This window comes from Echeneis naucrates, chromosome 1 (assembly GCF_900963305.1).
Source record: "Echeneis naucrates chromosome 1, fEcheNa1.1, whole genome shotgun sequence".
NCBI classification, from domain to species: Eukaryota; Metazoa; Chordata; class Actinopteri; order Carangiformes; family Echeneidae; genus Echeneis; species Echeneis naucrates.
The window spans coordinates 4,609,707-4,634,681 of record NC_042511.1 but is presented as its reverse complement, the minus strand read 5'-3'; the positions used below and the strand labels follow the sequence as shown (position 1 = coordinate 4,634,681).

The 24,975-nt window shown below is 41.3% G+C and overlaps 1 protein-coding gene across 1 annotated transcript in view; it reads left to right on the top strand.

The window, feature by feature from the left end:
- Positions 1-22,256, top strand: part of LOC115045525 (protein sidekick-1) — a 196,860-nt gene extending 174,604 nt beyond the window's left edge. The window contains exons 31-46 of the mRNA XM_029505265.1: positions 4,860-5,061; positions 8,292-8,395; positions 8,552-8,622; positions 9,469-9,601; positions 10,982-11,038; positions 11,193-11,294; positions 12,906-13,021; positions 16,258-16,444; positions 16,559-16,696; positions 16,785-16,946; positions 17,579-17,704; positions 18,181-18,345; positions 18,804-18,941; positions 20,169-20,289; positions 20,381-20,510; positions 21,205-22,256. Of these exons, the coding sequence (XP_029361125.1) occupies positions 4,860-5,061; positions 8,292-8,395; positions 8,552-8,622; positions 9,469-9,601; positions 10,982-11,038; positions 11,193-11,294; positions 12,906-13,021; positions 16,258-16,444; positions 16,559-16,696; positions 16,785-16,946; positions 17,579-17,704; positions 18,181-18,345; positions 18,804-18,941; positions 20,169-20,289; positions 20,381-20,510; positions 21,205-21,510 (2,258 nt within the window). The 3' untranslated portion in view covers positions 21,511-22,256. The remainder of the gene's footprint in view (positions 1-4,859; positions 5,062-8,291; positions 8,396-8,551; positions 8,623-9,468; positions 9,602-10,981; positions 11,039-11,192; positions 11,295-12,905; positions 13,022-16,257; positions 16,445-16,558; positions 16,697-16,784; positions 16,947-17,578; positions 17,705-18,180; positions 18,346-18,803; positions 18,942-20,168; positions 20,290-20,380; positions 20,511-21,204) is intronic.
- The last annotated feature ends 2,719 nt before the right edge of the window (positions 22,257-24,975 follow it).

The following is a 24,975-nucleotide window of genomic DNA, read 5'->3' as shown; positions in this document are numbered from 1 at the left end:
GAGCAGTGACTGTCACTTTCCCAAGGTTTTTTTTTTTCTTTTTTTTCTTTTTTTTTTTTTTTTTTTCAAAAAACCCTGAAACATTTCATGCAAGATAGCCAGTGGCCAGAAAGGAGGAGCAGCTCTTTACAGTGACTTGATTTTTAAAGAAGCGCACTGAGTCAGAAGTGCAGTTCCTTTTCATTCAATTTTGAAACAAATAAAAAGTCAAGTTTTTATCATCCTCTGATTCAGAGGTCGTGATTCTTTTTATCTTGTCTCGTCGAGACTTCTCCACCTCTCCGCCCGCTTCAATCAACTGCTTTCATGTCTTCAGCTTATTTCAAATTCAGCCCTAAGCCCTCAGCCATTTCAACTGTAACCAAATGAAGATTTACCTGTATACCAAAGGTTACAGTAAAGCCAGCTGCTGACTGCAGCGGTTTTGACCTGATTCATCCCGAATGCACCCCTCCTGACAGCTGGAAGAGGAATCAGTCCCTGGACATGGGTTGGTACAGATTATCTGCTGATCTGATTGTTATAAATATCCCGATCCAATGTCCTGTGCTACCTTTAAGCTCGTCTGGGCCACCCAGATAAACATCAGATATATTAAACATTTAGTATTTCAAATCAGGATGATTACAATGTAATTATTGGGACAATTTCTAATAATGAAAGTGGGGCCAGAACATGAGCATGGTTTATTATTATTACGTTTTTTACTGAGTACGTCTGTTCTCGTGTCTGATGATAAACAAACTTTAAGAATATGCGACAAGTTTGTCAGACCCTTCATGTCCCTGACGAGGTCAGTTTTACCAAAATGCAAACTCTTAAGTATCTAGAGATTTTTCTAGACTACAAAGTCCAGTTGCCCCAGATTTAACTTTCTCTGAGAAATATGACCTGGATGACAGAGAACCTTCACAGAAATCCAGAATAGTTCTGGAGCAACTGGTGAGATAAAGGTATTTATCACTTCTATCAGGACCCTGCAATTTTTATGATCCCTTTTTCCAGTGATGTGATAGGTCAGTAATTTACCATTTAATCTGGTCACCTTGGCAAAATGACCCACAGTCAGAGGAAAGCAAAGCAACAGTTAAACCTGATAGATTTCAGGGGCTCGTTGGTATAGATGTAGGTTACTGAATGTGTTTTTGTCAACTAGGTAGCACAAGTGTTATTATGTGTTACACCACATAAATTATTTGACCGACAAGAGATGAGATTATACGGGAAATACTGATAGGGTGCCAAGATACGGATGGCAGTGTTATACAAACTGAGAGAACACCAGTCAGGGTGTGAAGATGCAGGTTTTAGGAAATAATTGTCTGTTGGTGTGTTTTTTTATTATGAAGAGAACCAGAAAACATGAATGACTTAAGAACGGTTGTAGACAGTGGAACAGTGTTAGCCAAATGTACAAGCCATCACATTACAGCGTTACAGCCACAGACAGCGTGGTGGATCACTACAAGTGACTGTCAGGGAAGCTGATAACGGATAACAGTACACACAGAGGACACAAGTGTAACACAAAGAGGCAAACTTGTGCTCTGAGATCGTCTTCAATAAGTGAAGACAGACTCACAGGCAGGTGTGCAGGTAGCAGGCAGCTAAAGCAGGCTGCAGGACCACAGGAAAACCTCGTGGGAGATGAAACAGACAATCCGACAAGGGGAGTGAGCAGGAACACATTGTGCATGGATGAATGAGGTGCAGGTGAGGAGAGCTCAGGTGACTGATGGGGAACAGGTATGTGGACAGGCAGGGCAGAAAGGTGAGTGTTCACGGGGACAGAGGTGAATGGAAGAAGGCAGAGTTCTGTCTGTAAACATCCGATCATTCACTCCTCCCTGCTTACCATCCAGGGCCTCTCTGTGCTGGAATAGATAGTGGGGTTCTCAGTAAATGAAAAATACTTTAAGAGACTGCTTAGAATGATGGATCGTGTTATATTTTGTTGGTGCCCGGCGGTTGTAGAATACTTTTTAAAACAGCAGCTCCCTGTATAGTGGATCATACAGGAGTAATGAGTGACTTTGGACACAGATGAGAGGAGAAATAAAAACGGGTTGGAGATACCTTTCACATTATAGGCTGTGTTTTGAAAGTGTAGCCTATAATTTGGTATAAAGATCCTAAATGTGTACACACATTTAGGAGACAGAGGTTAGATAAGTATTACACTCTGTCGGGAAAGTAATATTGCTACTTGATGAAGAGAAATGGAGACCGAAAAGGTTTCAGTTCCTATCACACCAGAGTGAAATATCACTTTGATAATCACTTCAAAAGTTCCAGAGTTTCAGTAGCCTAACGCATGAATAACTTTTAGTTTGGATGTAGCCACCACCTTATTTGTCACCCCTGATCTCTTTGTCCAATTTTCTCCATCAGACTGGTAAAGCATTAAAATGCTATAAGAATCCTGATATTAAACTGTGACGGTGAAGCGATTTTTTTTTTTTTTTTTTTTTTTTCCTTTATGAAAACCTGGAATCATTATGTCAGATATTCTGTTTGGAGCTATGAGCTTGTGTAGTGCATTTTAATTGGATCAGATATCATAACATTGGCAGCATCATTATCAGGATTCCTTTAGAAAAGAATTCAGTGGTTCCCTGTTCCACTTCAGTAACATAATGGCCCATTCTCAATGCGAGATAGACAGAATAGCCTAATAGAGATTTCTTTCTGATGATGCTGAAGAGACCAGCTTAATCCCTAGAAAAAGAAAATTGGTTTTTTGAGCGTGCACGTGAGTGTGTACGTGTGCAAGTGTGAGTGTAAGGCATGAATGGACGTGCATGCATGTATTATAGAGAAAGCCGCAATGCTCCCAGAGAAATTTGTCTGTGCTGATGTTTGTCTCCAAGGGGGTGATAACTGATAAGGTAATGGACAACTTATAGGAGCATATTTAGCAGCATTCATTCCCCCACCCTCTATTCCACTCCTTCCTCTCCTGCTATCGAACCTCCTCCTCTTCTCTCCTTCGAAGCAGTAAAATAGTCATGTAAGAGCTGAGAGGGTAGCACATGTTGTCACAATAATGAGTTGATTATCAGAACATGATCTTTACGGTGGAACGGTACCAGAGGAGAACACGCAGGGAGACACAGATGGTATCAGAAACACAAAAGTCAAATCTTGAATGGAATGAAGATTAAGGGTGTGAGGGAAAAGGGAGGCAAACAGATTTGACTTAAATTACTTGTGATAAGTATGAATGAAAGGAAAGCAAGCTTGTGTGTGTCAGTGTGTGACTGTGCTTGTCTGTTTGTTGTTTTGTAGTTGTTGATTAATTAAACTTCAGAGAGAATCAATAATGCTTTTATTTTTAAACTTAATCAATAGCCTTGTGCATTTGAAATTGTGCTCCCCGACTGTGTGTTTAACTGGTGTGTGTGTGCGCACACATATGTGGTTACACACGTCCACTAATCACACAGCTACTGCCAACACAGTTGTACAAAGACACTGACTCTCAGAACCATCTTTCATCTTCTAATTGAATAGTGAGGATACGGACGACACACACCCTGGCAATCTGCAGAGAAATTATTTCTTTGATGCCGCAGTGGTTAGATGTCTTATTTCATTTATACATATGTATGCACAGCAACAATCTCTCTGGTGCGTACGTTTTGTAAATGTAGACTACCATGTCCCATGTTAGCAGTTATCTGCAGCATATGGTCCATGATAGTCTCCATTTGTCCAAGTGACAGTTAATTTAAATACGTAGAAGGGAAGTTAAAGGAAAAACCTTAATTAATGAATGAAGGAACATGTTGAAGGCAGATGTTTCTGCACTGAGCAGCTCCATGCATTTAGGTAACTGGCTTTCAGTTGACTCTTTGCAGTAAGCTCATTTCCTTTCGATGTTAGATTCTTTTGATTGGAGTACAAAGCAGACTTCCCTGGCTGGATGTTTACAACAAAAAATTGATTTCTTCATCACCTCTAATAGTTTTTGGCATGCATGCATGTGTATGATAAAGACTTCAATCAGAGAAAGAATCCCTGTTGCTCTGAAAAAATAACAGATCACTGCATGTGGCGACGCATCCTTTATTCAATATAATTCCATCCACAGTCTGACCGTCCAAATTGAAACTAACTCAACTTACCATCCAGAAGTCAAGTGAAATCACTTTTGTTAATATAATACATTTACAACCACCGAGGTTGACCAAAGTGCTTCGCAGGCTAAAAGCAATAAATGATTTCCTAATGAACAGAAAAGGAAGTCTAAATATATCTGTATCTCTGTTCCCACCGCCATCATGACTGTTAACATTTATTCACTGCGTGGAGAGGTTCTACTATCTGCAGGACCCTCAACACTCATACATCTATGATAACAATACCAGTTAGAAGAATATCTTCCGAGCTGTTGTGAAGGCTTCTAATGGCTGAACAATTTACTGAAACAAGTTCCTGACTTTTTCTTGATGAAGTGTGTGGATGTTTTTTCATTTGTTTTTCTCCACCCAGAACCTCAGTAACCTATCACAGCCCCTGTTACACCTTACCTTAGGTCTATCCTCCAGTTCTTCATCCAACTGTATATCTGAAGGGAGAAGTCATATAACATAACTAAAATAACAGCCACACTTTGTTTAAGTAAGGCCATAATTGTATGTATGGATGGGTGTTGGAAGGAATGTGATGGAATATCAACAACACTATCGAGTGCCTGGTTTTTTTAATAAAATAATTGCTCAAGAAATCTTCATTTCTCACTCATTTGTTCCTGTCGTTTTCACTTTTTCTCCCTTTCCTGGCCTCCCCTCTGGTTTCTTCTCTTTCGTCTCCTCCCACCCTCATCTTTTCTCCCCTCCTCCATACCACACCTACAGAGCGTCCCCAGCCACCCAGGAGGTTGTCTGTTCCACAGGACGGGGTTCAGTCTCGCCGTGTCCGTCTCGTCTGGATGACTGGTGGCTCAGGTTCCTCCCCCCTGAGGTACTTCACTCTGCAGGTCAAACAGCTGCCCAGCGGGGACTGGAACACACATGTTGCTGACATCCCGCACAACATGACCGCCTGGACTGCTGACAGGTACCCACATGTGCACACTGATCTGGAATGCATTCAAATTCAAGTTAAGCCCATCACTAACATCTCTGTCCTTCTCTTATTTGGAAGGTTTACACGCTGGCAAACTTAACCATGATAGCATTGCATTTTTGCAAACATCAGTTAGTGAAATTTGACACATTGCTTATCCAAGTGTGTAAGATAAGCAGCTAAACCAGGTTATGTTAAAATGAAAATGCTCCTCGTTATCCCACACAGTCACACGTTCTCTCTTACTCTGTCTTCTACCACAGCCGTCAGTCAGTGAGGACTTTTTCCAGTTTGATTTAGCTCAGTATTGCGTGTGCACCGAATGCTGCATATTTACTTTAATAGGTTCTTGTTTTAAAAGAAGGATGCTTGAAAGTATTTTGAGAGCAGAAAGCTTGAATGGCATAGCAACAGTATCTAAGGGGGCACAGAGCTCACCTAATGGCCATTAGGCCATGTCAACCATCTTTGGGGAGAACATGAATAAATACTTTTTTGTTTCTTTTTTGTTTTTCTTTAATTTGCTGTCAATTTAAAGCCCTAACATGGAAATGTTGTTGACATGTTAGACTTGAATTAGTCAGTCTGTGAAAATGTTTTCATGTTTATGCATCAGTGGGGAGAAAGGTGAACAAAGAAAGGGGATACAACGAAATGTCAAAGTAAAGACCAGAGAATTATAGCGCAAGCTGATAGATTTTGTTCGGTTGTTTGTTTGCTTTTTTAATTATTATTCAGCACTTGAAGTAAAAAGAAAAGGTTTGTGGTGCAAAAAAAATGACCAGGGAGAGAGAGTAATCATAATCACTGCAGAAATGTGGAAGATCTCAGTCACCTAATCACAGAAGAACAGCAGGAACAGCTCTGTTTTCCTCTTAATATTTTCTAACTCTCGCTTTGTGCTTTCAAGTTTGTGCCTGCAGTTTATCTATTCTCTCCCTCCAATTTTTTTTTACCTTTTTCATCCATCATCCCTCTTGTCGTTGCCACCTCCTCCCCACCTACATCCATTCATCAACAGCCAGTAGTATAAAAAAAGCCTCACACATGTATTTATTCTTCCATTCATCCTCAGGAATCCCCCCAACACCAACTCATTTCATAAACGCTGCCACCATTTTTGTTGAATTTCTTCCTTTTCCTCTCTCTTTTTTTAACTTGGGCCTCTCCTCCCCGATGAGTGTGTCGTCATGGCAGTAGGTGATGGTCGCCAGCCTGGATGGCTACAGGACCGTGATGAAGTTTATTTTTGTTTAGCGTGTCTTCTACTTTTTGACTGCATGTGCACCCTTGCAAGCTATCACAGGGATGCTTGAGATGCTGAAGACTGACGACTGTTTCTGCACCAGCCGGTTTCAAACCTGCCTCCGGGGCAGTCGATGTGCCATGTTGGCAGTGCTGCTGCTGTTCTTTTGATGCAGCTTTTTAGCTCATTCCCTCACTGAACGCTTTCATTACAGTGCTGCATGGAAGAATTAGCGTACATCTCCGTGTGCTCGTAGTCATACTCACTTGTTATCTGTCTTTAATTGTTGTTTTCCAGTGAGACATCTTTGGAACCAAAACATTGAATTCCCCAGGCTAGTGCACAGACACAAAGCCCACACACACACACACACACACACACAGACACACACACTTTCAAACACTGTCCTTAACATCCTCCCAGTGCTCTTAGTACCCCACCATCTTAGAGTTTGGTGCCTTTGATGTTCTATTCCTGCGATACCCACAACCCCATAGGGCCTTTTCTTGTCCCTTATTGGGCCCAGCTCATTATTATACAAGAAGACTTTTGAGCAGTTATCCTGTCGCTTGCTGAATTTCTAACTGATCCCCTGAAGTCTCCTGAGCGGTCTGTAAATAATGTCCAGAAAGTTGCAGGTAGATGTGTAAGCAGGAGTGAAATTACTTCTTATTACAAATTATGAAATTGCTCCTGTTAACTTGTGATAATAACAGGATACTTTAATTAGAAATATAAAAAAAATGACTGTTTTGCAGCTGAGTGTCCTTCATAAATTCAAGTCAATTTCCCAAAGTGTGTGGGAGATGGCTCATTTATACTATTAGCCTGTTCTAAGGCACCAAGTGGCAGACTTGTTCAGCGGGTCCCTGCACAATGGGTGCATGTTTGTCAGGCTGATTGTGAGTGGCTCTGGAGTAAACTGTTTTCAACATGACTGATGTAAATTGTTATTCTGGGTTTATTAATGCTCTCACCTTGCATAGAGGAGAAATGCAGATAAGTTGTGGTAGTGTGGCAGCGAAAATGCTTCAGCAGGGAAGACAATTAGGAAAGGTGTTAGATAATTATTATTCAAGACCTTGTCTGATCTTCAAAGGCCACTGAAAGAGCAAAACATGGCTTGTAGGAGGACAGAAGGTGGGGAGAAGTTATTTTCAAACTGTTAAAGTACCCAGTGGAGTTTTGATGAGCAGTCTTCTTTGTCTTATGTAGAACGTGTGTCTTGTTTCTGTGTTCTGGTAGAGTAAAAATACAAGACCTCAAGCCTCTTTGCAGGGAAATAAATGCATTCAGTGTGTTTGTAAGTAAACAAATGATGTTCAGTAAGAAAGTTGGGGTGGAAACATAAACTCTGCCTGAACACACCTTCATTTGTTTAATCTCGCTTGTACAGTTTAGTGCAAATCAAATTTCTTTACAGCTGACTGATAAGTAAATGAAGATGAAATATGAAACGGCCAAATAACAGCTGTGAAACTGTAGGAAACTAAAGCACAGTCGTGTAGCTAATAGGAGCCACTGAGGGGTGATTTTCATCCATGGCACATCTTTTAAGTGAAAAAAGACTTGTACATCCCATGTGATGTGGGAATACTCGTGGTGAGCACTCAGAAGTTAGTATTCACTACTGTTGATTGATGTTCAGAAGGTGCTGCTGGTCCTGAGGGGACTCCCACTACGACATCCCTTCAGCTGTAGTTTTATCATTAAGGTTTCCTTGTTTCGTTGCGGCTTTATTGGCTAAATTTCTCTATAAATTGGCTAATAAATTCACAATGAGGAAAGTACAGCAGGTATTCTCAGAGTTTAAATGGAGCAATAAATACATTTTGTAGTCGAAAAAATGGGGATATAATCTTTGATGATTTTTTTTTTTCTTTCTTTGTTTTTTTAAGCTTTAAGCTTTAAGCTAGAGAAAAGAAAGCCTTTGGTTTTGTTTTGTGTCAATCCGTTTAACTGTTTGTGTGTTTAGGTTGAAGCCCTTCACATCATACAAATTTCGGATGCTGGCTACCAACGATATAGGAGACAGCGTTCTGAGCAAAGAAACGGAGACCGTTACAACTCTACAGGATGGTGAGAGGCTGCAGGGCAGGACAGGAAGGAAGCAGAAAATGATGCATTGTGTAGATTTTAAAAGATAACAGAGAAGATCTGTGAAGAAGTTGACAGATGTAAGTCTGTCTGTTGGTCTGTTTTTACCCCCTCTCTATCCCTTTGTGTTTCCTCCAGTGCCTGATGAGCCCCCAGTGATCCTTGCAGTAAAACCAACAACCACCACCTCCGTCCTGGTGCAGTGGAAGGTATTTTCAGAGTAACAGTCTCTTAGACTCATGTACACTGTATACACTCAGACCTACACGGCGAAACTTTACAGTACAGGTTAATCACTTGTTTGGAGAATGAGGCCCCAGCAGGCTTGCTATGTGCAGTGTTTGTGCAGGTGTTGGTGTTGTGAGTGTGTTTGTATCTGTATCTGTGGATGCAATTACCATTATTACTGAAGCAGCAGAGGTCAGAGGCTAACACTGGCAGATTGGAGAGATGGAGGGAGAGATGGATGAGCAGACGCAGGGACAGACAATCACAGGTAGGGGAGAAAAATGTTCATAGTCCTAATGAGGATGCACCAGCAGGAGTGATGTTAGAGGGCGAGAGAGGCAAACACTGGCAATGTCCAACCATGGAGGAAAAAGAGAGAAATGCAAGATATGTAAAAACAGTGGTAGGTTTAAAAGCTGTGCCGATCTGTGAAGAGACTCTAAATGCAGCCTACTTAACAGCTTGTTGCACTTCCGCCTCTGTTCAGATAGGCCTTCTCTTTCTCCTTCTAGCCTTATGTCAAAACAGAGGGAGATAGTGGAAATAACAAAGTCACCAGCAATTTCATCATCCTTTTCAAGGATGCCAAATCCAGTGAAGCATCACTTTGTCTGTGCGGGTTACAGCCAGACCAATCCAGCGGGCCGTTTAAAGTGGACTCTGCTGATAGAATACTGCTCCTCCTGCCTGCCAGCTCTCTGTCAGTCACCGGGAAGGAAAATTAGCCTACTTCAGAACTCTCAGAAGCGTTCTATGTGAGAAATGGATCAGCAATACTTGTATGTGCCGATGTGCCTGAATGTGTGTGCTTGTCTGCATGTTTCCAGCGTCCCAGTGACGACAGCATTAACGGGGTGCTGACTGGATACCGGCTGTACTACAGAGAACTTCCAGTGAACGCCTCCCCTCTCTCTGAATCAGGTGTCCAGATGACCAAGAACACCAGTTCCCTCATTACAAGTGAGTAGCAATGATACATATAGCACATCTGTTCTCGCTTGAATATGCAGAATACAGAGATAACTTCCACTCTCATCACTGCAGTAATTCCTCTTTACAGACAGTGGCAGACTAAATTAAGATCTCATTATTATCTAGTCCTTATCCAGCTCCAGCTTAAGTCAGTTTAGTTGCACTAAAACTGATGATAACAGTCAGAATCATCATTACTTGATATTTCATCTATATGATGCAGGAATAAATAAGCACCCATGTTTTTTGATGGGATGTAAAGCTACTTAGATTTGTATCCAAAGTACGATTGGCTGTTATTTTGCTGTTATTTACCACCACAACCCTTTTTAACTGCTCTGTTTACATACCTACTAGGGGGAAGATTTTCTCTGGGGCCTTGAAAGCAGCATGGTTATGTAGTCCAGGCAGTGAAGTCCTTTTGGAAAGAAGTTATTAACTTGATTGATCAAACTATATCCAGAAAATTGCCACTGGATCCAAAACGCTTTGCTCTAGGTATATATCCTACCGATCCAGAGAGTGTGTGGTCATCCTGGCCACATTTGTCATTGTCTGCAAATGAAAATTCAATAAATACATGTTTAAGAAAGTGCAGGCAGTAGTCAGCTGTGCCGCCATATGGAGATTTATTTAGAGCAAATTAAGTCCCTTACAATTAGTGTTTGGTTTGGAAAAGGATAATAAAAGGCCACCAGGCTCTTTCATGAGTGTGGCTCTTAATATTGCACCACGCATGCTGCTTTGAATCTCCAAAATTTGATAGGTCTCCTCTGTTACTAGTTAAAGTTTGGGCTTATGTTTTCCTGGGTTTAGAGAAAGGTCAGTCTATGGTTTTGAAAAAGTTTACAGCCAAAATTAGTGAAATAACTCTCACTTCACAAGCATTTCTCTGATTGTATGTTTACTCTGCTACTCTGAAATCTTTTATGAAATCTGTTATGTGCAATCACACAATAAGCAATGAAATAGAAGATGGAGGGCTTACAACTACAATGTTTGTCGAATGTTTATAACCTGAAATGAAAAAGTTTTCCACATCAGAGCATGTGAATTGAGCTGCAAGTGTGATAGTAAAATGTTCTACCTCAATGCCCCTCATCAAACCATTGTTTTTTATGAAACTACCTGTGTTGCTCTGTAATATTGCAAAAATTGATTATTATACAATATGCATCCTGAAGTGCGTTATCATAGATCTGATTTACAAGATGGACAATTGAGTGTCCATCCAGTGAGTCTGACCAGAGTACTGAAACATAAGAGTCTTTCATTTTACTGAAGGGCATAATGATCCCACAATTAATTGTTAAACTTGAGATGTTTATTGATTTACCCCGCATTCATTTTTCTTTCACTCTTCCAAAGCCAAGAGCACCTTCAAGACAGTCAGCAGCGCCTCACTAACCGAGTTTGAGTTGACACGTAAGTCATATAAGATGGACCCGGAAAATAACGTTTTTATGTTTTAGATTTAGTTTAGTTTAGTTTAGAGGAATCACTGTCTGAAATGAAGAGTCAGATGCAGTTATTTCAGATATTGAATACACTATTTTAAAGTCATGTTATTTCTCTATAGAGCTAAAGAAATTCAAACATTACCAGATTGTTATGACAAGCTACAACATCATCGGAGAAAGCCCCCCCTCCGCTCCAGTTGAAGTGTCTGTTGGAGAGGCAGGTATGTAAAAACAGAAGGAACTGTTATGATTTCGGTCCATTGGATGATGGGATACGGTTGAAATCTCCTGTGGCTGAAAATTGTCAAAAGGTCCTGCCTGGTGCTCTTGTCACTTTCCTCTCCTTTCTTGCTTTATCGTCCACACTTCCTGCCCTGCTTTCAATTCCTATGACTGCGCTGCCTCAAGGCTGGGTGCTCCGTCTGTTGGGGGACGGTTAAAGCTTGGTTTTCATCACAGCTAAGAATGAGGTTTAGGCTTAGGTTTAACTCTGCAAATGAAACGATAATGCAAAATAAATGAAAAAACAGGCTCTTAGAGAGTTAGTCTTCATCGTCTAATACACATCCCCACACACTGACAAGTGAAACATAACAAAAACAAGTGCAGAGTTCCCCTCAGCAAGCTGTCACTGTGGGCACCAGGCTTTTGCCAAAGTGAGCCCTCCTGCTCCTGCACCCAGAGGGTAGTACATTTAAGGAGCAGAACACTGGGTGTGTCTCATATGCAATTGAATTTCTAATGTATTTGAGTACTACTGAGCCCTGAGAAGTCGGGAGTCACTGGTGCAGCATCGCTTACTTGAATCTGTGTGAGAGAGTGTGTTAAAGGAACAGGAAGGGCATCAGAGCAGGATGGATTGAATATTATGTGGATATGACAGGAGGAGGAGATGGGGCAATATTTAATACCTTTTTTGTCCTTTATATGTTGGTTGAGGCCAAGTTCATAGTACAGTGTGAGTCTGAAATATATGAAGCTTTCAACTGTTGTGTTTTTATATGTATATAAACAATGAAGGGCTGCTGGGGAGATTTATTTTGTTTTCCCAACATCAGAATAAAGCTGGGTTAAGTAGTGATTGTTGAGGACTGAATGGTTGTCTTTGAGAAGGGCAGTGTTGTCAGAGTATTTCAGGTGGGTGGAGCAAATTGAATCAGATGGTGATGAGCTCTGAGTTGGTGCAGCTTCTGAAACATTAGCTGAAGTCCACAAAGAGTATTTTGGCAAAAATACCTGAGGAGGAGAAGGGACAGGCGGACCACAGCATCTTCTGTGCCCATCCTGGCCAAAGGAGTCTCGTTGTTGGTTTACAGCTAGCAGGACATTGTGTAGCAGAGGATTCTCCTGTTTACAGATAACGCAGACACAAACTGCGGAGCTGTTTCACAGATTTGCATGTTACGACAGCAGCACTCGAACATTTCTGCAATTTCTCTCACATTCTAACACCCTTCACCAATCCAATGCTGCATTTGTAATCAAAGGCCTGTGTGTGTGTGTGTGTGTGCGTAGAGTTAAGGTTATACATATCATATACATATCACATGCGGAGGAGTAAGAGGTGAGGATAAGCAGCAGAAGTGGGAGGAGGTGGCAGAAAAGGCTGGAGGGGGGATGATGAAATGGGGTGATATGGCCTTTTCTCTTGCCTCCGGTGCACACTGCTGAGTGTTCATGCATATGTGTGTTAGAGCTGAGTAACTAGTTTCTGCCTTAGGCCTGATCTAATTGGAATGATAGAACACATCTTCTCCACTTCCAGCCCCAACATCCAGCTGCACACACACACAGTCAGTAGCATCCTAACGAAACACCTCTCCTTTCTGCAGCTCCATCGGTGGCCCCCCAGTCCATCAGCGTGTCCGCTGTGTCTCCCTCCATCCTGGAGATCACCTGGGACACACCCCCGCTGGAGACCCAGAATGGACTCATCCAAGGATATAAGGTGGCACCGAACAAACAAACACACATACAGTATACAGAATTGCCTGTGGCAGGTACATGCAGGACAGAAAGGGTGTGTGTCTGCCTGTGGTAATAAATGTTTATGTCTGCATATAAAATCTCTCCTGCTATTGTTGAAGGAGATTTGCCCTGCTGCACCTTCGACTGTCCTATAGACACAAAAGAAGGAAAGAGATTTAAGTCAGAGGAAGAATCTGAATATCCTTTAATGGTTTCAGTATCACTTCCCTGCCCGTCTCTCCTCCTCAGCTCTCCTGTCCTACCCCCTCTCTCTTAGTACTTCAAACACAAGGTTATCTGTCCTGCTTTAGACACACTGATTTCTGCAGGAGTGGAGGGGGAATGGTGACGAAAGAAGGGAATGTAATATTTGCAGAGTGAAGGAATGAGACGACCAAGCGATCCCTGTAGAATCCTGATTAGAGAAAAGGATCGAGGGAATACGTTTAAACTAGCAGAGATGGATGGACACGGGCAGGGGAGTGTGAGGCAGAAGGGGTTAAGGAGATTAAGATGAGAGAAACAGAGCGAGGAAAGAATGTTTAATTAATGAATAGGTTCTGACTTCTGTTAACGTACTTTTGTTACATGAGCAGCACAGACGCCGGGTAGCACTAAATGTAAACTTCAGTACGGAGTATTTTTCAGCAGCTGAAGCTCAGTCAATTGTCCTTGAAGCCTTGTCAGACACTGGGAATATGATGGGGAAGAGGCAACGAATAATACCAAACTATGCAGGTCTTATGCAGAGCAATCTCTCAAATGGACATAAACAAAAATTTGTACTTCATAGAATATTATTTGAGCAGCAACAAAAATCTTTGGCATGAATAACTCAAATAAGTCATTCGTTCTTTGATTGAAAGAATCCATAACTGCATATTTTTCTCCCAGTATGAACTTCTTTTTTTTTTTATGTCATAGCGACAGAACACCAAATGCTTACGAAAATGGCTCCGTTATTTATAATCGAAGCTCAGAAGAGAAAGAAATAAAATAAACAAGATAAACCAATTCCTGTCGTGCAAAACAAGCATCCAGCTGCTGTTTTTCATCACGATTTAAGACCCTAAATCACCATTTTGACAAAAGAGATGGTTGAGAAATCCATTTAAGTTTCTTGATCTTGTCAAATCCTATTGAAATCACGTCCACTCGTGGCAACGTCCAATTGTTTTTTAGACTAATCCTGAGTGTCTCGCACATCGCGAATACCAAAATAGATCTTTAAAACAACAGGGTGGATGCTTTTTTACTCAACCATCAGAATGAAGTGGCATGAAAGATATTTCCTTTTTTTCTACAATAATAATGTTTTAAATAGAAATTCATCTTTTTATGCACAACTAGGTACTTTTTTGAATTGAGCAAATGGATGAGTTACTCTGTATCTCATTACTTTGAGCTCACAGAAGGGCAGAGATGGTTTAATGCTGCCCTCAAGTGCCGCTTACGAGCTGCTGCGTCGAAATTTGAAAGTCCTAAAAAAAAAACAGCAGAGGAAGCCTTTTGGTACTTTCTGTCAGGAATGATCACAAAATAAAGTTTTAAACTCAACCACACAACCACAGAGTCTGTGTTTCAGGAAAAAATCACACTGTTGGATTTATAAGTATATGTATATAAAATTCATACAAACAAAGAAAACCACAACAATGAATTCTTTACTTCATGTATCAAATTAAACATCAGCATACATCACCTCTGAATATTTAACAACTTTTAAACATCATTGCTGTATATTGGGCATCTTTAAAAATCTCCTTGATGTCTTTGCAGTTATTAAATAGATTTAGTACTTTGTACTTAATCCAAGGTCTCTTACTGCACTGAAGCTTTTGTGGAGTCCTTACTTGTCAGTGGTGCTGGATAAATAACTGACGATGTCCCTTTTTTGCAGCCTAATGTACACTCTGAATCCATAAAGTATTTTCAAACGGTCACTGTATGAACATAGTAAGAAAATTAATTAACTGCATCACACTGCTTGTTTCCAGCTGATGTGACACTGATGCCAAATACATGAAATCAGTCATATTGTACCCATTTTAAGGTCGTCGCTTTGTAGGACTTTTGTTTTTTCCACCCCAAAAATGGCACTAAACAAAATGTGTCTGTGCTCACGAAGGTGATCTGTTTACAATTTTAATGAGCTGAAAAAACCACGTACTGTTTGATGAGACACCCAGGTGGCTTCATGTCACTGAAAGGTTGTCAAGGAAACTGTGCTCACACAGGTCCTGAAACATATTTGGTTTTCCCAGATTCTATACTTCAAGCTTAAACATTGAATTTTGAAGAAATGATCCACCATGAGAAGAAATCCTGTAACCCCCGCTGTGGCTGCTCTCCCTCTGAGAGCTCAAAGGGTGTATACAAGATACTTTTTCTTATTAATATCTAATTCATGAAGCTGAACCACTCCAGTAACCTTTCTATTAGTGTGTATCAGATGCGGCAGCACAGAGCGCATGGAGAAAGTCAAGGCACTTCTCATGTCAAATCAGCCATTCTGCAGGACTCTCAGATGGTGTTTAAAACATAATAGATAAATATATTCCCTCTACTGGGATTAAATGAGTTGCAGTGATTTGTAAAGGGTCAATTCTAAAGCAAGTGGAACCATTATGAGCAGGAGGCAAGCTGTTTTAATGCACCAAACTGATTATGTTATTGGATATGCATTTATATAGGCTGTTTACTGGCAGTAAAAGATCAAGTGTGCTGCTCATCTGTTTTCTTTCATTTTATAAAGCTTGTTTCATTAAAAGTGACTTACACCACACTGCAGAACTCACAAAAAAGTATTTTGTTTTCACAAATTTCCCCCAAAACGAATATGCTGTATTTTCTGAGTGGGGATGATTTTTTTTTTTCACCCTTAAATTGCGACATTCACAAGCTACACACTGATACATCACAATTTAAAGAAAAATGAGTTTCTCAGTCATGATGATAACTTGGATAACGTGATTGCTAAGTGCTATGTCAAGTGACTGAATGAAGAGTAAAAGAAATAGAGACAGATATAAAATTGTACTGCTAATGTATAGTAATAGATTTATAGCATAAAACAGAACAGAACAAAGATCAATGCATACATCAGGACCAGTCAAGTGGTTAAACTGTCAAAAGCCTAAACACTTTCTTCAATATGGATTGATAAGGGGGACAGACAGCCGGTGTAGGTGACAACATTAATTTGCCTTGTTGTAGATCCACTACTGGGAGAGAGACAGGCAGAACCAGAGTGAGAAGGTGAAGATGATTTTCGTCCCTGACACCCATGTGCATCTCACCAACCTGACCAGCTACACACCTTACCTGGTCACCCTGACAGCGTTTAACACAGCAGGAGACGGACCACCAAGTGATCCCCGTGGGGCTCGCACCCTGCAGTCCGGTACGGGCCACTGACAGTTCCTTTGCTAACGTCAAACTAGCAAGCATCATATTAGAGGTGTTTTATGGCCTGTGTTGGAATTCCTTTCATTTGTCATTCTCTGTGTGCCTGCAGCTCCCAGCCAGCCGAGTTATCTGTCCTTCTCAGAGGTGACAGGAGGAAGTGTCAATGTGTCCTGGGGAGCTCCGCTAACTCCTAATGGACAGCTGGAAGGCTACAGGGTCGTCTACCAGCCAACAGCCCCTGTTCAAGGTTTATAGACACATACTCATAAACGGGGCCAAAAACTCAGATAGAGGAAGAGACTAACATCTCTTTTCATCTGTCTGTGTGAGAGCAGGTGTGAGTAAAGTTGTGACTGTGGATGTGAAGGGCAGCTGGCAGCGATGGCTCAAGGTTCGGGACCTGGTCAAAGGAGCGACATACATGTTTGGTGTACAAGCTCTCACAGTTAGCTATGGTCCACCCATACAGGCAAATATCACTGCTCAGCCTGTGCAAGGTAGGCATGGCCGTTACCTCGTGTTTGTTTGTGGCTGTTTCCTTATACAGTCATGTTGTGGAGACTCAGCTAGCTGCAACCAAGATCATTTTCTTTACCAGTTAGTCTATGCAGGTTAGTTTTGTTTCGTTTGCATGTTTTCCCATCGCTTCTTTTATTCTGGCTACTTCCTGCAGTCCAAAGACATGACATTTGGTTAACTGGTGGCTCACGGTGCCCAATGGCTGTGAGTGTGTCTGTTTTTTTGGTCTATATATGTCAGCTCTGTGATAAACGACCAGGATTTGCTCCAGCCCCCAGCAACCTTGCACAGACAATAGATGGAGTTAGCCTCCTGATTCTTCTCTCTGTTTACAGAGTAATTGTTTTGTCTAGGAAATAAAAAAAAAAAAAAATGGGAAAAATGCTATTTGCATATGAAATTTGTTAGAGCCCAAGGTGATTTCTCCCAAATGTTATGTGGTTACTGAGCAAAGGTATAAAACCCGTAGATATTCTGTCGAATATATTAATTTTGTTACATTTACCTCAATTAACTGACAAACTAATTAAACTAACTAGCAGTTATTGTAAACAAACGTGAAGGATTTTATAAAATAATCCTCAGTATGTGCGTCTGTGTGACATTTTAGGCACCCCTGGGTCTCCCATGGAAATGTCCATCACCAAGACGTCCTCTGCTCTGAATATTCACTGGTCAGAGGGAGACATCGGTGCAGCACCTGTAACTGGATATGTCATTGAAGCCCGTGCTTCAGGTTAGCATCAACACCATATCCACAGAAAACTGAACATCATCACATTCAGCTCGTTCTTTTCTTTAATCAAGAGAGAGGTTAAGTGCCACCCCCACTGTGCTAAACTTTACTTTGCACCACTTTCTTCAGATTCATTAAGACCTGCTGTGCAAATCAAGCCAGCAGCAATTTTCTAATAAAGCTTAGCAGAGGTGTAATACAGCTAGTGAATATATGCAGGAGCATCCTGCAGGGGAAACAGTAGGCTATAGTACAACTGCTTCTGATAATCCCCATTTTAATTTTAGTACTCATTTTATTAGCAGTAATAACAACATTCAGCCTCACAACACAATCATCATCTGAAAGCAAATGAGATCTTATTTCTATTTATATGATTTTCTTCAATCACATTCGCTGAACGTCTTCTGTCTTGGATGTCCATCCAACTCTCTACTCCTCTCTCTGCTCTCTGGTTTTTCTGTCTTTCCCTGCAGATGAGGGGGTGTGGGATTCCTTCATCAGGCCCCTCCCTCCCAGCAGCAGGTCTGTTTCAGTGCCGCTGGAACGCTTGAGGTCAGGGATCAGCTACGAGTTCAGAGTCATTGCTGTTAATGGCTTTGGTTATGGACAGCCAAGTACTCCCTCTGCTGCACTCGCTGGTAAACACACAGAGACTGACTCACTGCTGCATGTTGGGTTAGTTAACAAACTCAGAGTGCTCCAGCCTGTCAGATGTGGGTTTTGTCTCGTTTTCTAGCTTGTTGGATCCACTTCAGGTAATGATTGTGGACTTTGTACCTTTGGGTTCTTTTGCCATCTACAGGCAGTGCTGTGCAACGACAACTGAGCTTGTCCTGTAAACCATCATGTTAACAATTCCAAGTTTAATCCAGCATAAATGTCGCTTCCTCTTTCTTAAACAATGACCTCAATTACATTGTGTTGGCTTCTATTTGTATGACATTTGGACAACTGAGCGCCTCAATGAAATGGTGGTCTTCAGAAAGCATATTTACAGACTGTGAAGAATATTTCTGGAACTGTGGATGAAGCTACATGATCAGGATGGACCAACACTTTGTAGCTTCCTGATATGTGTCCCTCTCTGTGCCTGCAGCACTATCGGAGCGTCCCTTCTATGAGGAGTGGTGGTTCCTTCTGGTGATGGCTTTGGTGGGACTCATTCTCATTCTGGTCTTGGTTTTCACACTGCTGCTGCATGGACACAGCACCAAGTACAAGGCCTGTGGCACAGGTCTGTGTGTAATATCTCTCAGAATCTGTACTGACAACTTAAATGTCTCTTTTACGTTTCACAGGAGAAAATTTAAAAGACAAAAACATGACATGTCTTAATTTTAAGCATTAGCAAGCATTGAGGAAGGGTAATAATAATTTCAAGGGCATCACCATTCCTGTAGATCTGTCATTAGATAAATCTACATATCAGCCAGGTGGAGGGAAATATGGTCAGAAGCTCCCCTTTTCTCTGCAGAAATTACAGTGATGAATAATGGCCAGACATTTCTGGGATGTTATAATTCACAGTGAAGTTGACCTTTGAATATAAAATTTCATCATTTAATTTCATCCTTATGCACATTTGTGTTAAATCGTGTCCTAATTTGTGTATGAACTTGTGAGTTATGTCCAAAAGCGTGTCATGTGAGGTCACTTTGACCACCACTGAAGTCTGTCAAGTTCTGTTACTGTGTTACTGAGGTAATAAATTAACGCCAGTAACGCCTTGTCCCAGTGGACGGAGGGGAGGACCTGGCTCTAGTCTGGGTTTTGGTGGTGCAGAGGTATAAAAATGTTATCTCTGTTGTTTCATACTCAAACCTGGAGCTTCTGTTTGAGCTCTCGCCACCTCCACAAGGTGAGTCAGCGAGTCCAGCAGCCCGGAGCTGGAGGGATCAGGGCATGGGCTTCCCTTCCTGCGATGTTCAATACAAAATGAGTCCTAATAAGGAGGTTACATTCGTACAGAAACGTTGGCACAGCCTCTGTGCAGTGCAGCAATCAAAGACGTTGAGTTGGTGTTGGAAGAGAGAGAGCAGGCAGTGTGACCACACAAACGTCAACACAATGGAGTCATTGAAATTTTTCTGTAGATGGTTTTAAATCATCCAGAGCGTCTTGGTGTGTCCCAAACAGCAATCATATTTCTTCCAATTGAAAACATGACAATGTTTCCTTTATTCCCCCTTTGTTACGATTTTTGGTGCCCAAATGATGAAGGCTTTCTGTGTGCTTATTGCCTGAGTGCCCAATTATGCATCCGTGTTTCATTTGATTCTCCTCAAGCTGGAGAGGTAACTGAAAACATGATGAATAAAACAAGAGATCACACATAAACTCTGTACAGAGAGAGAGGAAGAATTTCGGGTCCATTTTTCAGCTGCTGCCCATATGAGCAACTGAAATGCTTTTAGCCTTTTTCTGAACTAACTTCATCTGATTCTTTTCTGTTTTGCTCCAGGGAAGCACGTGTCCTCGGTGGAGGAGTCTGTAACTCTGGACAACGGAGGTTTCACAGCTCTTGAGCTTAACAGCAGAGCCCTCAACACCAAGAACTCCTTCCTGAAAAAGAATGGGACCAGGTGAGCACACACACACACTAATGGAAATCATTATAACAAGTGTATGATGGATTTTAAGGTTTGGGGTTTTTTTGGGGGGGGGGTTGCGCAGGTCTCCTCCCAGACCCAGTCCAGGTGGTCTTCACTACTCTGATGAGGACATATGTAACAATTACAATGGAGCCGTGCTCACAGAGAGCACCACCCTCACTGAGAAACCCACTGAGGTCTCTGAGTCAGAGGTATTTCTCTCTCTCTCTCTAAAAATTGACATCTTTCCCAGGAACTGAAGTAAATCTGCACTTATCCTTCTGTATAGCTTTATTCGTTTTTGAAAAACCTTTTTGCAACATTTTACAACCTAATTATTTAGCACATTGGAGAGATAACGTGAAAAGAAATGAAGTGGGGGAGAGCACCTCCAATTTGCTAATAATTTACCACCTAACTTTTATCACAAAGAAAAAAATTCAAGTCAGCCAACCATTTTCATGCCTCATGAAACAATCTTGTCATATTCTTGGATAATGAACACAAAATATGTTGGACGGACAAAAGGAGTGACAGAAAGTCCTCTAATGCTGCATGTGTAAGACAAACCATTTTAAATCTGATTATCCGAGCCCTCCACCGACATAATATGTCCAATTGGATAATATCATCCAGATGTTTATGCTTCAAGTCCTCCCGCTCATTTTTTCTTCTGAGAAATAAATAAATGACAGAATATCTCCAATAACAATCAGCCTTTATGTGCCAGGGGCGTCAGACTTTAACACATATGGGTCGTGGTGTACATGACCCAGGTCCCCGGGTCAGAGTCGAACCCATGACACTGCAGTAATGTGGCGTGTGTACCCGTGTGCTGTCTGGACAACAGAGATTATGCTGCCAAACCAGCAAACTGACTCCTGTTGTGTGTTTGTGTGCGTCCAGTTGACAGACAGTGACTATGAGGACGAGCAGCCGAAGCACTCCTTCGTCAACCACTACATGAGCGACCCCACCTACTACAACTCCTGGAAGCGGCAGCCCAAAGGCCTTAAAGGGATTGGCACTCCTTTTGGCTACGAGGAATGTGCCACCGCAGACACGGAGCCGTACTACCAGACCGTGGTCACCCAGCACAGCACAGGTGGGGCGTACACACCCACAGGACAGCCGGCACACACACATGTCAACCCCAACACCAATCCGCCGGGGTCACGCACCCCTGTGACGGGATTCTCCTCATTTGTCTGACTGTACAGACCAAGCTGCAGAAAACTACACACACACTCACACACGTACACAAAATGAAGGAGCGGGGGCTGATGTGTGTTTGGTGTCTAAAGGGGAAATAGCTGACGTCTCCTGAGGACAGGGGTGGACGCGATCCGGAGACGTGGGATGGACTAGTGACAAAACAGACCTTCATGCCCCAAAGAACTAAAGCTACACTCCTCACTCACCCTCTGCCCCCGTTCACAACGATCCTCAGTGTCGACGAGTGTGTGTGTGTTACTCTCCTCCTGTCTTACGCCTCTGTGCTCGCACACACAGTTACTGTTCTCGTTTCCACACATTCACGTCGATGGTAAGACCAGATATTCATGCCTGTTCCAGAGACTCTGCAACGAGAGCTGAGATCTAGATGAGTCGGTTTTTGTAAATGAGAGAACTGGTCGAACCCAGAATTTCTGCACAACGCTTCTTCTCTGTTTTCTGTATTTACACAAGTGCACAAATACATTCACACAGATATTGTCTGATGCACCATTTCAGTATCTCCCACTGGGAGGGAGGAACTTTAAAGGTGAGGAGAATTATGAGGGGGGAAAAAAAAAAGACAACCCAGAAGGGAGCATCTTTTGTTGACAGACTGGTTCATGAACACAAACACAGCTGTCAGGTATAAAAGACCACCACACAGAGGAAAAAAACAAAAAAAAAAACAATCAATAATCATCATAGTTGATAAAGAAAGGAGTGCAAGTGTGGGTGAGGGTTCTTCAGCACTTAAGGCATTCTCAGTGAGAGTGTTGTGTGGTTTCTCAGAGGGATGTGTGATGTTTGGGGTCTGAGCTGGAATAATGAAAATTGTGTTTTTTACTGCCTACTGCCTGTTGTCAGTGTTCTTTATTCCACAGCTCCCCAAGACATAATATTTGCACTGAGCCCGATCTCACACTTCATCTTTAGTCTGCTGAAGTTTTATTTTTTACAAGTCCGAGTGTGTGTGTGTGTGTGTGGATGTGTGTGCGCGCGTGTGTTTAAATATTGCGTGTGTGTACAAGCATGTGTGAAAAAGTGGCTCTACGTGCCCCGTTCACCTGTCTCTTTTGTTCACTGCTAAACAAAGTGTGCCATTGTATGTATGTTTGTATTTTTAAGATGGATTTTGTACAGGGGAATCCCTTTTTACTTGTGCGCTGTTTTATGTATTTCTTCCACTTTTGTGTAATTCAAAGCAAATCGTAAAATGGTACAGAAGAGAGTTCACAGCTGATGGATGAACAAGAAAACGAAGAGACGGAGTCAAGACCATTTAACAAGTCTCATAAAAGATTTAATGCAGTGGATGAATGTGGAACAAGATTACAGGATGTTTTAGCGAATCATTCTTGTTCAAACTGAACGTGATTGAAATTTGAACAACGAGGCCCCCTCACTGTCTGAACCCTCCAGCAGCCAGGCTGACACACGTACTCTGCAAACGGAAATGGTCCGGAAGTTTTTGCTCATGTTTGATTTAAAGATTCTACACACACCCGCCCGCAGCCTCCCTCACTCTGTCACGCCTGTTTTGAGTCCCATACAACATGTGAATAAATGGTCATTGTTTAACAGCGTGTCTGTGTGGTCTGTTTAGTGCCGGGACAGCGCACATGTCCAGGAGCATCGCCTCTTATGTTACATTAACTGAATTAAATATGTGCTTTAAAACACGAGAACGAGCTCTGAGTCCTCCTGAAGTGAACTCACTTATCACTTTTAACCAGCCTGCACTAAAAGAAGGGAAGGACCAGCGCTTTATCAGCTGCTGTCTGCTCACTGTTCTGCTGAGTGTGTGCACAACCTGTGTGATATATTTTTCCCTGAATTCACAGAAACTGATTCCAGCAGGTAGTTCAATTATTAAACAGTTATGTAAGAAGTAATTCAGCAAAAACAAAGTGCATTAATTACAGCTGTGGTAGACAGTTTGGAAAGTGCCACGCAGATGAAGTAGATTAACCCTTAACTTCATTAAAATAACCGTGTTTTAATATTACAACACTTCAATATGTCCTGCGCTTAGAACGCTAAAGTACAAATTTGTTATCAACAAAATGCACATAAAGAAGAGCAAAAAGTGTGACTGCTCTTTTTATATGATCTATCTGCTAAAACTAATGTATCCAGATGGAAGCAGTGATTTACTGTGGGTGCTGGAGGTGGAACAGCTTTATAATCCTCCTTAGACAGTTTTTTAGTTTGTTTTCCAGATACTATCTGAGAAGCCATGACGTGAATAACGCAGAGGAAAGGGAGAGGAAAATAGTTGTGATTTATAAATCCTTTTTTTTTTTTTTCCTTAATTTGTCATTAGAAATTTTACTCACCTGGCCCTCAGACTGTTTAGTCTGTAAGATTGCATCAGCTGTTCACATTTAAACTTCAACAAGACGCTGCTTTAAAGCTTTTATGTATATTAATAAGGAAAGTAACCCCAGCTGTTAAAATCTGTGATGTTGAAAATAAAGTGTCAAAATAAGTAGTTTGAAGTACCTTCAAATGGAAATATTCGACTGGTTATATGTAATGTCACTTCAGTGAGTGAACTATTCCACCACTGCTGCCGTATATAATCAGATGAATAGTTGGTTCACCCAAATTACAAGTGGCACTCTGACCAGGCGGCTAAATTTGGCTGTTTAGGGGGTTAAAAATAAAAGTGGACTATTTCTGCCTCCATCCAAATGTTCGAAGAATTCAAAATTGTGCCTGGAAATCCAACAGTAATACAATATGACTTACCAAAAACAAACATTTTATTTTGCCCTCAAGCACTGTTGGTTGTGCAGCAGTGAAGCAAACACACACACACACATACAAACAAATACAAAAGAGAAACAAGTCAAGTAATTCAGTCAAAACAATTTAGAAATAAGTTTGCATACAAAATACACATATTTTTAAAGCTAACATTTAAATATCAGGTGTTACTCATCCAAAAGTGATTTCTGTCTTTTAAATACTTTCACTTCACTTCCCAGATCCAGATATTTTTATGTGACACACAAATTAATCATTTACTCTACAGTCATCAGTCGTCATCATCATATAATCAATTTATTTATAAAACAGCCAATACAAGTAGTAAGTAAGTTTTTTTTTAGCATCTAAGATTTTATTTTTCATACTAACAAACGATTTGGGGCCCACTCAGGCAGGATTTGTGTGCTCCAAATCTTTGGGCTTATTCTTAAAGTAATGAGATCAGACCTAAAATCTGAACATCTGGCTCTAAAAGTGTTGTTTATAGGTTATGTTCTGATCTGACTTTCTGTTACTTCATCTCAAGTCCCACCATCTAAGTGCCAGTTTTTTTTAGATGGTGACTTGGATGGTATATCTTTAAAGTTATCATCACTTGGCAGAAAGCCTGAAAAGCTACATTATTTTAAACAGGATTATTTGCGATGAGACACTTGAAAAGTAGTAGTTCTTTCCAACTCCGAAGTT